This window comes from Coptis chinensis, chromosome 3 (assembly GCF_015680905.1).
Source record: "Coptis chinensis isolate HL-2020 chromosome 3, ASM1568090v1, whole genome shotgun sequence".
NCBI lineage: Eukaryota > Viridiplantae > Streptophyta > Magnoliopsida > Ranunculales > Ranunculaceae > Coptis > Coptis chinensis.
Window position 1 is genome coordinate 120,049,810 of NC_141458.1, and position 15,267 is coordinate 120,065,076.

The 15,267-nt window shown below is 37.4% G+C and overlaps 2 protein-coding genes and 1 pseudogene across 3 annotated transcripts; 2 read left to right on the top strand and 1 right to left on the bottom strand.

The window, feature by feature from the left end:
- The first annotated feature begins 543 nt into the window (after window positions 1-543).
- Window positions 544-2,007, top strand: LOC147513739 (arogenate dehydratase 3 pseudogene; annotated as a pseudogene). The gene has a single exon (XR_015215615.1). The product of XR_015215615.1 is annotated as an arogenate dehydratase 3 pseudogene (transcript).
- IDN2 (XH/XS domain-containing protein) lies at window positions 707-7,829 on the bottom strand. The gene is made up of 8 exons (XM_086596969.1): window positions 7,409-7,829; window positions 7,283-7,306; window positions 5,856-6,793; window positions 5,176-5,357; window positions 4,371-4,460; window positions 3,982-4,269; window positions 3,485-3,697; window positions 707-3,008 (listed from the first exon to the last, which is right to left on the bottom strand). The coding sequence occupies exons 3-8, from the start codon at window positions 6,766-6,768 to the stop codon at window positions 2,775-2,777; spliced, it is 1,920 nt and encodes a 639-aa protein (XP_086453095.1). The 5' UTR covers window positions 6,769-6,793; window positions 7,283-7,306; window positions 7,409-7,829; the 3' UTR covers window positions 707-2,774.
- Window positions 7,830-9,826: 1,997 nt separating this feature from the next.
- On the top strand, window positions 9,827-11,704 carry LOC147513741 (uncharacterized). Its single transcript, XM_086596973.1, has one exon. It carries the CDS (start codon window positions 10,264-10,266, stop codon window positions 11,110-11,112), a length of 849 nt encoding a protein of 282 aa, XP_086453099.1. The 5' UTR covers window positions 9,827-10,263; the 3' UTR covers window positions 11,113-11,704.
- Window positions 11,705-15,267: the final 3,563 nt, after the last annotated feature.

Consider the following 15,267-nt stretch of genomic DNA (forward strand, 5'->3'; position numbering starts at 1 on the left):
ATAATAAGATAAAAGCGTAGTTAACATGGCGGAATTGGGAAAGGGTTGTCGTCATGGCCCCTTTCTTGGCCCGAGGCTTATTCAAGGTTGCCCCTGACCTCTTCTAGATGGTTTACTATGTCTGCTAGACCGTTCTTCTAGATGTTTAGTGTGACTTTTCTATCAAAAACAAAAAAAAAAAGAGAAAAAAGAAGATTCTGTTTATTAATATTGTTGGTTTGTAGCGATATTTATGTCTTCTAGAATTAAGATCGCTTTTCTAAATAATTTGATGATAAGTAGCATGAGCAGTGAGGAGAACCTTATGCTTAAATAATTGTGGACTGTAGATTGAGAAGAATCAACCTAATTAAGTGGTCCAGATTGGCTTATCGTAAGTTTGTAACAATGAGATTATGAGGATGATAAGCAGAGAGGCTGCCACCACACACAATATGACATAACCGACATTAATGCCCTTATAAAAGATCAAGCCAAATAATGGCAAAGATAACCAGGCCCATGCTTTAGAAATAGCACTAAGTAATAGTACCACAATTCCACAAAACATTGAGATGCAATGATGCGGTTGGCTAAAATAATATATATTGGTGGGACCATTGTTAGCCCAAATTGATGTCAACTTCAACAAAATTGGACCTACATTGTAAATTAATCATCGAAGGTCACATTTCTATATATTTTGTAGTTGATTGCTTTTCCAGGCATCTTACATGTGAGTAGTATGAGCAAACAGCCCAAGTTTTGAAACAACCACCCCAACTTTTATCATAATAATCACAGAAGTCAACAACCATCTCTTCATCTCTTTCGTATTTTGGTATTCTAAGAAGGTTCATGGCCTATGCTTCTTCTTTTGATTTGGTCAAGTTATATGCGCCATCAAGATTGAATTATAGAAAGCAGATCAAGCAAAGAAAACAAAGATTTGTAGTATTCAGTTCGCAAAATGGAGCTGTGCCAACTGCTGTTAAGAAACTCAAGGTTGCATATCAAGGGGTCCCAGGTGCGTATAGTGAATTTGCAGCCAAAACAGCATGTCCTGATTGCACCCCACTCCCCTGCAGAGCTTTTCTTGATGCAATCACAGCTGTTGAAGAAGGTAAAGCTGATCTAGCTGTCTTACCTGTTGAAAGCACCATGGAAGGAACAGCACTTAGAAACTATGATCTCTTATTGCGACATGATCTACCAATTGTGCAAGAAGTCAGTATGTATGTTCACTACTGTTTGTTAGCTATGCCTGGTGTCCAAAAGGGTGAATTAAAGAAGGTGATTAGCCATCCATTAGCTTTGGCTCATTGTGGTAGAGCCTTGGCTCAACTTGGGGTTGACCATGAAGCTGTTGAAGACACAGCTGGTGCCGTTGAGCTTCTATTATCAAATAGAATGCTTGATACTGCTGCAATTGCAAGTTCTCAAGCTGCTTTACTATATGGCTTGGATGTTTTGGCCCAAGATGTGCAAGATGAGTCATGGAATGTCACCAGATTTCTAATCTTGTCCAAAGATAAAAGTATTCCAAAGAAGAACAAGTTTGGGTCAAAGACTAGTTTGGTTGTAGCACATCACACTGGGACTTTAACAGTGCTCTTGAAGCTTCTATCAGCTTTCTCAGCAAGGAACATCAATCTTACAAAGCTTGAAGTGAATCCATCTAGGACTGATGGTCCAGTTTTGGTATTGGATCCTAAGGAAGGAGGACCACTTAAAGAGTTTCCATGCGTTCTTTATGTTGATTTTGAAGGTTCCATGGATGATCAGAAAATAAAAGATGCTCTGGCTGAGATAAGCGAGTTCCCTGTGTTTATTAGGACTTTGGGCAGTTACTCTTGTGACCCACATATCTACGGGCTTCAGTAATTTTGACTGTTCATGTTGTTTGATTTGTTTTAATGGTTCGCATCCTTTTTATTATGTAATAAATTAGGCATCATGTAGAATTTCTACAATGGTATGTGCAGTATAAATTGGAATCTGAATATGGTGTAAACTGCTTTTCCCCTCTGTTTTTTTTTTTCTCTTTTGGAGTAATTTGTTCGTTTCGATTGCAAGACAACACGAACGAAAATCGTGAATTGGAAGACTTTGAACAGATCAGAATTCATTGATTACAGTTTTTATTTAGAGGCAAAGTTTGCCTTCTCTTTATCACAAACCCAACATGGAATTCGCATAAGAGCAGTAAAGGGCAACTTGATGTAAGTCATCTACAATATGGTAAAGACATACAAAGACGACCGCACAGAAATCGGACCTTAACAAGATCTATCACTTTATAAAAATCAATATGACTCCCTCTTCTTATGAAAATTTAGGGAAGTAAAGCCGCAATAAAAGAAAGAGGACACTAATTTACGGGCCTAGGACCGAGCATCCTTGGACCTGTTTAGTTATGAATAACTACAAGAATACGGTTGCACATTTCAAGGCACCAAGTTCCTATCCTAAAAGTTTTTCTGGACATACATCTTCCAATATCGCACTGCCAGTATTAGAAAGTGTTATTTGTACAGTTCTCCGTGTGATGTCGCACCAGAACGTGCATTGAAATGTTGTCCCATGGAAGCTACCCCACAACACATGTACGTACAAGGAGAAAATTGGGAGTATAAACAACAAAGAAAATATTCACTTCCTACTCGGGATGTTCTGGAAATGCTGAAAAACATCAAATGCTACAGTCTAACAAACAATACCACTGTAAAAGTCTAACTTCTTGCTGAAATTAGGAAATTAATAAACCAAGTCCCAATTAGACTTAGACCCTTAATCTAAAACCTCTTGCGCTGCTTGGATGCCCTCCATTTCTTCAGTATGAACATGACTCCTTCCTTTAAGGTGGCTTTCCTACCCTCTCTGAAGTTCCATAACTCTTGTACTGTGTACCTCCCACTCGGGTTGTACTCGTTCACCTCCATTAAGGCTGTTTTTACAGCACCGTACACCTCCTGGCCGAAGTCTACCTTTAGGCCTTTCAATTTCTCGTCCTCGTCGTTAACAATTTCCTGCATTAGGAATGCCATTTTTATCATATTAACGTGGTTACTGAAAAACCAAAATATAAGCGCCAAATCTTTTACTCCTATAAAAGTCGTATCGTAAGTAATACCAACAAAACACAAAATCCTACAAAAGCATCTTCAACATACTTAAATATCTTATCTGTTTCATTATAAATATGCCTCGGAAAATAAGCCTGGCCTAACCACCAGTTGCTAGAACAAAAATATGTACATTCACCTATCAGTTTGGCCAATTATATATCAACCTACTCGCATTCTTGTGAGCATACAATAACATTTGGTGAGGAAGTACGGACATCAAGTCCATATAATACAATTATGCATATCATCAATAGAGATGACTACTAAAGACAGCCATGACTACTGATGTTTATGGGAAAGTGAAGCATAGTCGTATCCCATTTATATAGACAGTATGTAGGAAGCATCGGTTGTCATAGAAGAGTGAGAAGACATACCTGATGAACATCCTCCTTAACTTGGATGATCTTAAATGGATGCCAATCTGGGTCCTTTAAGTACTCCTCCCATTGTGAACACAGCACTAGAGCCTTCTCATCAGCTTCATCTGCAGAATACTTACGCTTGCAAGACTCCTGGAATGGCTTTGAGTCGAGCTCTCCCATTCTTTTCACTCCAATCAAGGCGAGACTGGACGTATCTTTCAGGCCCTATGAATCAGAAGACCTGTGCATCAGTAATCTCCACGACAGTATCATGAATTGAAGACTTTGCCAAAAACATGAAGTTTCCACTACAGTAAAAGCCTTTTTACACCCGTGTTGTAAGATGCAGGTACAAAGTACAAAGTACAAACGCACAATTTACATCACATTCGAGTATGAGATCCTACAGCAAGACATATTCTGGTGCTAGAGAAGTTGCATTGTTGTGTCTAATAATTAAAAAGACCAGATTATCAATTCTAATGACTCTAAAATTAAAATGCACTTACTGCAATTAACTCTTTCCGCGCTTCCTGCAGTTCATCATTGCTCTTTCGTTCCTTCACTATAAGAGCTTGGTTCAGAGCTTCCAAGTCTTCCAGTTCTCCTTCCTTCTCTTCCAAGTTCCGGATCATTTCTTTCACTTTTTCCTTGACTTCCACGTCCTCATCACCTCCCATGTGCTCCATGACCTTCAGATTCCCTTTCAGCCGCTGAATTTCCAACTCCAATGCTTGTTTTGCGTCCAATTGCTTCTCTAATTTGAGAATTCTTTTATGAAGATCCTCCTTTTCCCTCTGAAATCAGTAATCACAGCAAAGTGATACAATACTTAAATTTCATAGTTCCCAAAGAAATCTCAATTAATAAAGAAAATAATCAAGACCTAAAAAGACACCTTTTGATCTTCAGCTAGCTTCAATACTTTCTCATCTGCCTTCTTTTGCTCCATAGAAGCCATCTGAAGCGAACTATTTCTCATTGCATTCTGATCAAGTTTAAAAAAAAAAAAAAAAAACACAACGTCAGTGGTCTTAACAACTTTCAGCACTCCTCATCTAGTCATCTGTACCACACCACCATAAAGTACACTTACATCATTACATGCTATATACATGAAATGCGACAATAGGAGAGGAAATATCAGTATTGTTCTAAAATACATGGCAGCAAAGGGCTAAAGCATCAAAAAGTGGTTAAAACATTTGTTAAGTACTGTTTCTGAAAAGGAATAATATATGAAAATGAAAATAAAGTACCTTTGCAGAGTCATTTTTTCAGCTTAGAACCAAAAACAAGTTAAAACTTTGTGGACCAATGCATATAGGTTGGTGCCTACACTGTTAAATTTACTCCAGGGGTGCAACTGACCCACTTTTGATTCTTTATAAGTATTATAATATTGATATTAACTGAAATGGGTTTAACAAGAAACAACACATACTGGCGACATTTCCATATTCAGGTTTCAGGTTTTCCTCTGATAAAGGCGCATTTAAATCTTAGATCTCAATGATATCCCAAAAGCGACATATACTGTCGATACAGTGGATATCTATAGGTGTGCTCACATTCCAATTCCCCAGTATCATTTTGGCATTATGCTCTGAAGCAGGTTGATAAATTGACTGAATCGTATCAGGTATCAGAAGTTAAGGAATGTACCCGTTACTACCCCTATAATACAGTTTAAAGTGCAATACCTTTTTCTTTTCCTCAATGAGCTTCCTTCTCTCAGTTTCATTTTGGGTTTCCCGCTTCTCCAATTCTTTGCCACGAGTCTCAAGATCATTCCTCTGATTGTCCAACTCTGACTTAAGCTTTTCATGCTCATTAAAAATCTTTTTGAAGTGATCCCTGGCACTTAGCTGCATCTTTCTTATCTCTGATAAAATTAAAAGAAGGAACGAAATAAGATGGCTAACAACGAAAAATGTGTCGTCACACACACAAACACTGAAACCCACAAAAGGAGGTGCATAGGATGATAAGATGCATGAAACCATCACTCTTAAGGAAAGAGATCCCAATACCATGTTGTTTAAGGTGTTTCAATCTTTTTTATGTCTCTCCAGAGTTCAGACAATGCTTAAATAGTTAAAAGAAGGCGAATTAGATGTGTTTTCCTACATGCATAAGCAGGAAGTTATCCTAAGAATTTGACTCAAATTTGAGAGTTCAAAAGCTTGTGTTTATTAGGCCACGAGAACGAACACGAATGGGAAGTCTCAAAAGAAAACACATTATTAGAAAGAACAAGTGAACAACCAACAACAACAATGCAGACCAGGAACACCGAATGGTGCCTCTTTAGTTTCCTCATTTCTTTTTTCTGGAAGGTGTCTTAAGTTTTTTTACCTCTGTATACAGTACGTTTACATACCTTCATTATAGGACTGGTGTAGATTATCGTTCTGCTCCATCAGCAGAAAGAGAGATCTATTGGTCTCATTAAACTTACACTCAATTTCTTTTAAGTGCTGGTTCTTCACTTCGATAACATTTGACAAATTCGTCACAAGCTTGCTTGTTTTTCGTTCTTCTTCAGCTACAATATCAGCAACAGTCTTCAAGTCTCTAGATTTCCGAAGATTCTCCCCAATAAGACTGTTAGCATTATAGTCATCATCACGTGCAACCCATCCATAGAGGTCTGACCCACAATTGCGATGCATATTCGCATGCCAATCCCTTCTGCCAAGATGATCTGCTTCAAAATACTTTTCAAATGACATTGCATTATGAAAACCGGGCCAGTCTTTGTTAAACTCAACCAAAGCAGTTCCAGAGTGACCCCTGTAATTCCATAAAGGATGAACTCTCACAGGGTTAAACCCTTTGCTTGCCAGCAGGTCTCTTAGCTTGGATCCACTTTCACCCACACATCTTCCACCCTTTACTTCAGTAGGAAGGTTAACAACAACTCCTACCCAGGGATAAACAAATAATTCATCATGGTAACGCTCAGTAGGGGGGGCACGCTCAACTGTAGATTGGGAAGGAACCACATCAGGTGCCAGGTCCTTCTCCACATACTTGGCTAATGCAAGGTGTTTCGCCTTTTGTTTGATGTTCCTAGTTCCGGCACCTTTATTACCCACACCAGAAGCATGTTGAAGAAGTTCTTTGTACCGGTGACTTTGTTTTTTCTTACCCTGACAGAATGGGCATCTAAAAACCTCATCTGATATCTTCACTTTGAACTTTCCATCTTTCAGTTCTTTATAGGCTTTAGCCTCATAATCCTCTATCTCAGACTCACTAATCTCGGACTCGTCTTCTGAACTGTGATCCATGAAGAACTTTCAACTTAATCTGAACCTACAAAATGCAAAAAAATGAAAAGAAAAAGAATCATGTACCAAATTATTTTAGCAATACAAGAGGATGATAAGTTGAAGCAAAAGTGACGAGCACCCAAAGCCTGCAAATGAGTAAACAATCGAAATGAAAAGTATAAGATATGAATATAGTGATAATGCCAAGAATTTCAGTAAACAATTATGGATGTAGAAAAAAACCGTTCTCTCAAGCTTCATAAAAACACATTCTACTTGTTCCTTAAAAGCATTTGGATATCATCAATTCTTCCCAAACTCACAAAACTAACTAAACCTCTAACACTCCTGGTTCAAAAACACGTTTTATACCTCAAATCAACATACCGTCATATTTACACAAACCCTAGAATATTATTCAAACCATAAACTAAAAACTAACACATAAACACGGAATCACAAACACCACCACCAACAAATAAACAAACACAACACAGCAAAATAGAGAAATGTGAGTGAGTTGTTTTCTTACTTGGACGCGAATTGTGCTAACGACCTGAAAAAATAAAGAGGTTATTAAACAAATCGAAACCCTAAAAAAGTTACATTTGAGATGAAGAATGGGAAATGGGGTTTTGAGGGGAAGGAAAATGAATACCTGATGAGTGAGCACTGAGCAGGGAGTGGAAAGAAAAAAATATTGTTTTATATTATGCCAAATAAGGCAACAGAAAAATAAAAACAAGAGGTTTAGAGGCGACACGTGTCATAGAATTAATACGGTTGATTAAGGTCAATGAAACTTTGACTGGGCTTCTCTGCAAAGAGCAGGCTGGTAGTATTCAGACTGATCCTTAAACCATTGACGTCTCCCTCTCTCTGTCACGTAACGTGCACCATTTAATGGTTGTACTTGGGTTTTACACAAAATAGGTACGCTGATGAGTCAAGATTTCAAGAAGATAAAAACGTCTCTGGCAGTGAAAGAATTTTGATAAAAACTAGTTTACTTTTGTTGTAATCCTCACCAGTGGTGCATGAATCATGAATTCTATCATCATCAACTTCACGCCTGCACCTTCATGCATGGTGCACAATTGCACATCCATGTTGTATAAGGTCCAAAGTTCAAACTCGGCAAAAAATGACTTCTGTTGTGCCAGATTCTAGTGAAAGCCCATACCATTTACCACCCAACTCGTTTCAGTTGGGCGGACTGGAAAGTGATCCATGGGCTAGGACACAAGCCTATATAAATCAGAGCATTTGTTGGATTTGGATAGCCAAACTGATCTGGCAAGAGGCAACGTGTCATTCCAATCAATTTATCAAACTCAAAATCCAAGTCATTTCAAGACAAAACTCAATTCCTCTACCCCAGCAAGAATGAGAGTGCAAGGAATCTTCACCCCTGCATCTCTATTTATCTAACACTCCAAGTACACTCTATCAACGGCTAACATTCCAACAATCCAACAAAAAGTAATCCTCATTCCATATATACCCTCGTATAGTACAAGGAAGTATTTAAATATTCAGTATACTGGTAGGGTATTTTGGTCTGTTAATGTAAATCCAACGGAAAGGACACGGTACGGAGTTCAGAATCACGAGAGAGAGAGAGGCAACAGGGATGACCCACCTCAAAAAATCATTCTCTTTCAAACTACTAAATTCCAACGGTGATCTCCTCTTCATTCTCCATTAAAATAGATTTCTCTAAGAATTTAAAAATTCCCAATCAGCGTTCTAGACCCGCTCTACTTTTAAACCAAGACAAAATTGGGCCGTCTGTAATTTTGTTATTTTCTTTTTGTTTTTCTTCCCTCTATGCAGTCTCATGTAGCTTGAGCCTAGGTTGAAGCTGGTCGGTCTATCATCAATATCATGGCTTCAACCTAAATTTAAAAAAAAAAAAAAATCACTTACAATTCAAACTGCTATAGTATGGAAGCACCTTCACTCCTCATGATCGAAATATATATTTTTAATAAATAGGTGAAGTTGATATTTGAGCAAACTTCTGTTTGTCTTTTGTTATTAATTTTACATATGTGCCTACATGTGTATTGTCTGTATCTGTATAATGAAAGTGCCTAGCTCTTTGGAAGTTAAAATTTTGGATTAACTTTTTTATATCTTTTTGGCACTTGTAAGATAGTCAATTTTTTTTTTGTATAAGAGCGCGCTTCTCTAAGTTTGTCCTTTGCTCGAGAAATTGAACCTACTAGAACCATCAACAGCTAGTACTACTTGGAAGTCACAATTCCATAATTCTTAACTTGCATCTTGCAAAATCTACTGCTCTATGTGAATGGCAGAATTAATTAGGTTTCTGTTGGGAATGTTAAGACCCTTCCGGGGCAAGTGAACAGTTTCAGCCTTTCAGGGACACATTTATGAAATGAAACACAGTTTAATTGCCTACACGGTACATCCTCTGCTTTGAATTATCCATATTCCATGCAAAGAATATTGTATGCTATGATATTGCACCTCCCTATCACCAACCCTCATGAGCGTCGTCCCCCCTTCCAAAAGTGTTGGATTTTCTCCTTATTTAATAAGCACAACCATCAATATATATATAAGCCGTGATCTCTTTCACAATTATGTGATCTTGTTTAGGAGAACATACCAAATGAAACAAGAGAACTAAACTCTCCCACCCACCCCCACTGACGTCTCATATATTTGAGAGCAAATTAAGAGTGGGTGGAGGGTTTTGTTTGGTGGTTACACGAACATCCTCTCTTTTATACTTGTAAAGTAGTAATACAGATCAAAAGCCTCATCAGAGCACAGGCCTATAGGCTATGGTAAGCCGATGGTTTGAAATCCATCTCTGATTGACTCATTCTCTTGTCTTGGTTACCCTACAAATTAAATAGTCATAAATGATGGTTTAAATTTGAAGGTTAATTTCATAGTAAAATTTAACAGGGTGGGAGAATTTTGACTACAATTTAAATCGTTGCGACAGAGAATGATCCGTACTTACTTTCATGCATATATACCATGTAGGCATATACCATGGGATATGCTTTAATACCAAACATTGCAAACTTGGGTAACAGGGTAAGGAATGTATGTGATATCTTTAGTACTGGAGTAGCCGAGCCAGTGTAGTTTACAGTAGCCGAGCCAGTGTAGTTTACAGTTTAAAACTTAATAGCTAGTTGAGCAAGCTAGGCTGACCAAGTACATTAAGCACAAAATTCTGCACACGTTTGAAATAATAAACAATGGGAACAAAACAAACCAATAATGGAAAAGGCATAAACCTTTGCTTAGTTCTTGGAATCGCCTTATATATAGAGCAAGATCAGTGCCATCTAAGCCCATGTGTTTTCCACATGAAACCAACATTCAACCTCTTTCTCCTACTACAGTAAACATTTCAAGCAAACAGAAACCATCACTTAGCAACATCCAACCTCTTTCTCCTACTACTGTAAACATTTCAAGCAAACAGGAACCATCAATTAGCGTAAAGTTTGAAAGTTTATACTCATGGCAGATGCTGATGCTACTAAAACCCCAACCATGGCAACCTCCTCTTCCACCACTACTAATACTGCTACTACTACCACTCAATCCAACAAGTCTATGCTCCGGAGATTTGTTGGAGTTCGTAAGAGGCCATCGGGAAGATGGGTTGCAGAGATCAAGGATTCATCTCAACACGTAAGACTGTGGCTTGGAACATTTGATACTGCCGAAGAAGCTGCAAGAGCTTATGATGAAGCAGCTAGAGCCTTGAGAGGCGAGAATGCCCGAACCAACTTTGCACCATTAAGTCCTTGTTCAACTCAGTCTGAATCTTCTCCTTTGCACTTCCCAGAATCCCACGATGGTCGTCATGGGCTTAACTTCTCTTCTTTAAAAGCCAAATTAAGCAAAAACCTTCAAAGTATCATTGCTAGAACAAAAGATAATAAATCAGCTAAGACTAGAGTAAGTGACCATTTCACTTTCGCTAGTATTTTCAAAAGAAATCATCAATACCAAAGTCCTATTGATATGAAGAACATTGAGAAGGCAGTGCAACCAAGCATCATTGTGCCCCATATAGCAGATGAGACCTCTTCATGGGATAGTTCTGTTCGATCAGATTCAAGCAACACGGGGTCATCTGAGTACATCACTGGGTTTCGGCATCATGGAGTTGATTCAGATGGCTCAGATGTAGGCGAAGGGTATGCTAGTGAACATGGATTTATGGATCCAATGATGGGATGGATGGATAGCCCGGAGCAAAAACTCGGACTGGCTGATAATGAGTTAACAAGGAGTAAAAGGTTCAAGGTTTCTTCTTCAGTTATGGTTCCTCCTACTTTCAGTGCTCCATATATTGGTTAAAGATGTATTGAAGTTAATCATCAAAGTTGTTTCTTCTTCAGTTGTGTGCACTATGCAATAGCAAACAGGGCCTACCTACTTCAAACATTAGGTCTTGAAACAGAATCCAAGCAGACCATATACCTGAAGTTCTCAGGAGAAAAAGAAACAATTATGAATCTGAGTGAAAACAGTTATGGAGGGGGCATATTAAGCATGGTGGCCGGAATTTCGAGATACAAATTCTACACCTCAGTATGGGATTAAATCCCTACAACTCGAAGTGGTTGGTGTAGAAACCATCAAACGATCTACATCATGAAACAAGATTGTAAGACAACTCTTCAGGCATTTACAAAGTCAATTTCATAAAAAAAAAAAAAAAAGAATTAAGGCATTACCCACCTTGGATCCTCTGTGTAGACGATGTGTTCCCTTTGTTTTGGTGGTCTGGTCTGTACATGTAGAAGAAAGAAACTAGGAGAAAATTTACTGGTTCTAAGTGAACACAGTAACAAAACCAAAAAAAAATTAAAATCTCATGCCTTACGACATTGGAATATTAAATTACTTGCGGAGGTTTATAACAACTTCTCTAGTTTGTTGGTTCTCATATCCAATTATTAGTCACCAATCACTTTTTTATTCCAAATTTATTCAAAAAAATTTAGAGGTTAAAAAAACCACTGAATCAGGTGTACAGTTTCCTGCTGTCAACGTCTTGTTTGAGACGATCATAAAAAGTACGCCTTCATGTGTAAAAGCATGTCAACGAAACTAATATGAGCATCAAATCAGCATATCAAATCTTCCGGTACATATACGCGTAGGTCCTGAATCTAAACAGATATCGCGACATATGGGGTCAGATTTCGCAACATATGGGGCCTTTATGTAAAACCCGTCAATCCACACTAAAATGGGGAGTGATGTAAAGAAAGACAACTTCACATGGTGTACTAGCCATTTGGTTGTAGGAGTGATCGAAGTGCTAAAGGGTATAACCTAGCAAAATTTTGCTAGGAATCATAGTAGCACAAGAATGGTTGACTTTATTTTGCAGTTTTAATGGAATTAGAACTTAATCAGGGAAAAAAGAAGAACTTAAACATGTAGGCGGTGTTAGTTGGTGTAAATTGAATGACACAAAACGCAGCCTTGAATGTCACCTTCATCTTCTGAGTTAAGATTCACTGTCTGAAAAATATCAAGTAACAAAAGAGGTTATTTTCAGAAGAAAGGTACTACCATTATAAGAAGTATGTATAAGACCTCCTTTGGTTGGAAATTGTAAATTTCAACCATTCAACACACTGATGCTTCTTAGAAACCAATTTAACCAGTGATCTTTTTGCTCTTAATAAGAGGTGCCCAAGACACAGAGCTAACTCTAACAAACAGGTTATCAATTCCAAAGTTAAAGACCATGTCAATGTTGTGAAAACAAGATTAAATGTAATAAATTATCGTGTTAATCTGAATGTCAGGAGGCAAGACAGTGAAATGTTCTTATTTAATCTTGTAATCTTGTAAGCACTTCAAAGACGGACCAATATCTGTGAAATCCCTTTGCTCAAGCCAACTTTATCTCAAGGACCTGAATTCTCTCCTAAAAGGCACCCTAGATTGGCTTTGAATAGTGGCTCAGCATAAACGACGAGCTCAATCACATGCATGAAAATAATGGTTAAGAGAGTATCACCAGCACCCTAATATGTCACATTTTGTCGTTCTATATAAAGGGGGAGTATGTTTAACCTGTTCACAGTGGAGTATGCTTAACCTATTATCTTTAACTATCCGTTACTAATCCCCAACATTAATCTGTCTGCAATGAGTTTATCCTTTTCCATTTTCTGTTTTCCTCAACATCTGTTACCAACACCACCTAATGCTCTAAAGACTTATGCCACTTGGAATTTTAACTTATTCCTCTTCATTAACACCTTTAACAGACAATAGGAGTCCCAAAAAAACTTTCCTTAATGCACAATGTAGCCCGTTCAAACTTAATTCTTTTTTACAATTACCAATAACATTTGGGGATAAATGTTGAATTTAAGCATAGGTATCAGTCACTAGTCCAAATTATACATTGTTAGAACCAATTTCAAAACCTCTACTGAGTGTGACCATATACCCAGAAGAGCTTTAACTTGATTTCTATATTTTAAGGTCTCTTACCTCTTGATTTTATCACCAGATTGGATGGCGTGTTTCTCCTCTTATCTGAAGTTCATTGTTGTAAGTTGTAACCATACTGTACGTCTCATTTCATCAACCTGCAAAGTTCAAGTAAAGAACTCAAGCAATATACTTAATGACTAGAAATCTAGTGAGACGTCGATTATTTCTATTAGCTTGCTATGACTTGTTTACATGACATCACTAGGAGAAAAGCACCTAATAAGATGATCTTAAGCACCTGCAAACAATATGTTAATCTTTTGTGATGGTAACATTATGGAATAAACCAAAACAAAAGGAACACAGCAAAGCAGCCCAAAGATGGACCACCTAAGTCGATCATACACATATTGAGCAATAAAGAAGCAGAATGTATGACCTCCTCAAAATGATACCAAACAATCCTCATATATATGAAATTAATTGCAACTACATGTCTCAAGCCATTAATCACTAAGCATGGATGGCTTCTTATTATCAGCTTCTAGTATTCAGATAAGGTCACAAACCTTAAGTAGTTGGGTGAAAACCATCTTCTCACATAACTAAAGCCATTAATTGAAACTCAAAATTCTAACTAACCAAAGGTGGTCTTGTTAACAGTCTTCCACTTTATACTCCTAAGAGAATGTTGCAAACTGAACATGAGTCTCATCCATTGATAACTCAGAGCTAACAAGTCTCCATTTCTATTAAAAAAAAAGAAAAAAAATATCAAGATAATGTCAAGGATGACTGCATAGGCATTCCAATTGGCTTAGAATAACATCTTCAGCTATTCAGCCAAAATATGGATGTATAAAAGTCAGTCAATTTTAAAATTCAGTTACAAAAAACAGTTGATTCAATACTAACGACTATATAAATTTACTGCACCATCAATAACTATGGTCATTACAGGACAACAAACCAAGTCCCAGTCTCATCATATGCACCAACATCCCATTATGACATGATGCGTTCAACTAATGAATCATAGTTCGTGCATTCACAAATCCCACGATCTACTTCACTTAATATTATTTAATTTAACAGTTCAAATCAAACAAACCTCAGTCCAAAAATCCTTACCCAAAGGACAGTCCAGAAATATCAATTCTGTGTACATTATCTCTCGAATGATGACAATTAAGACAAAAGAACAAGATTCACCTGGCATAGATAAAAACATATCTTGCAATTATGCATTAGCTTCAAAAGAAACAGCTGAGAGTCTGGTAAATGTGATGAATAATGCAGAGAATACGCAATAATGGTTTTCCAACTGAAAACAAAAATTCTAAGCAAGCACCACTTTTAATAATATGAAAGTAATACCTCTAGTGCAAAACACACTTGAGGTCTCCTGTAATGAATCTGCACACTGAGGTCTGTAATTCATGATAAATCCTAGTTGAGTCTGTAATTAAGGGCTTCACAAACCCATTTGGCATTTGTGTTAGTCCAAGGCATACACATCTGCACCAAAAAGTTATGCATTGGATGCAACATGTCGTTTCAGTTGGGGTGGCAGCAACACAATGAATATTCAAACGAGCAAGCAAAAACAGAAAACTGTTGAATTTGTAGAAAACAAAATCAAAGTTAATCTGCAACATTAACAAAATACAAACTCGTCCAAGTTCTATTCAATTATTGGTTCACAACAACCCAAATTGATAGCTAAACAAATCTTCTCTTCGTCGCCCTCCTCTTCAGGTTGTTTTGGTAAACATGGCATACCATGTGTGCCCCAAATATATGGGAGCATTATCCAGTGTTCCCAAAAGGATATTATCACCGTGAATTTAGTACTATAAACCAAAATGATTTGGTGCTTAATTGGTTTCTAACTGTTAGTTGGAACATATATCTACTTTCTACAAATATCTATCTTCCCTAAAGAGGTTCCTGAAATTCTGAAAAATATAGATTCCTTCTGGTTAACCACTTATCCCACGTCCCGCATATTTATCAATCTCTTGGAAAAAAAATTGCAATCTACATAAT

What these genes read in the sequence shown, in the direction of transcription:
- IDN2 (XM_086596969.1), bottom strand. Translation starts at nt 6,768, where the DNA reads ATGGATCACAGTTCAGAAGACGAGTCCGAGATTAGTGAGTCTGAGATA. An exon ending in TCATTGAGGAAAAGAAAAAG is followed by an intron (nt 4,461 to 5,175) that starts GTATTGCACTTT and finishes AAACTTGATCAG; the next exon opens with AATGCAATGAGAAATAGTTC. An exon ending in CGCGGAAAGAGTTAATTGCA is followed by an intron (nt 3,698 to 3,981) that starts GTAAGTGCATTT and finishes TCTGATTCATAG; the next exon opens with GGCCTGAAAGATACGTCCAG.
- LOC147513741 (XM_086596973.1), top strand. Translation starts at nt 10,264, where the DNA reads ATGGCAGATGCTGATGCTACTAAAACCCCAACCATGGCAACCTCCTCT.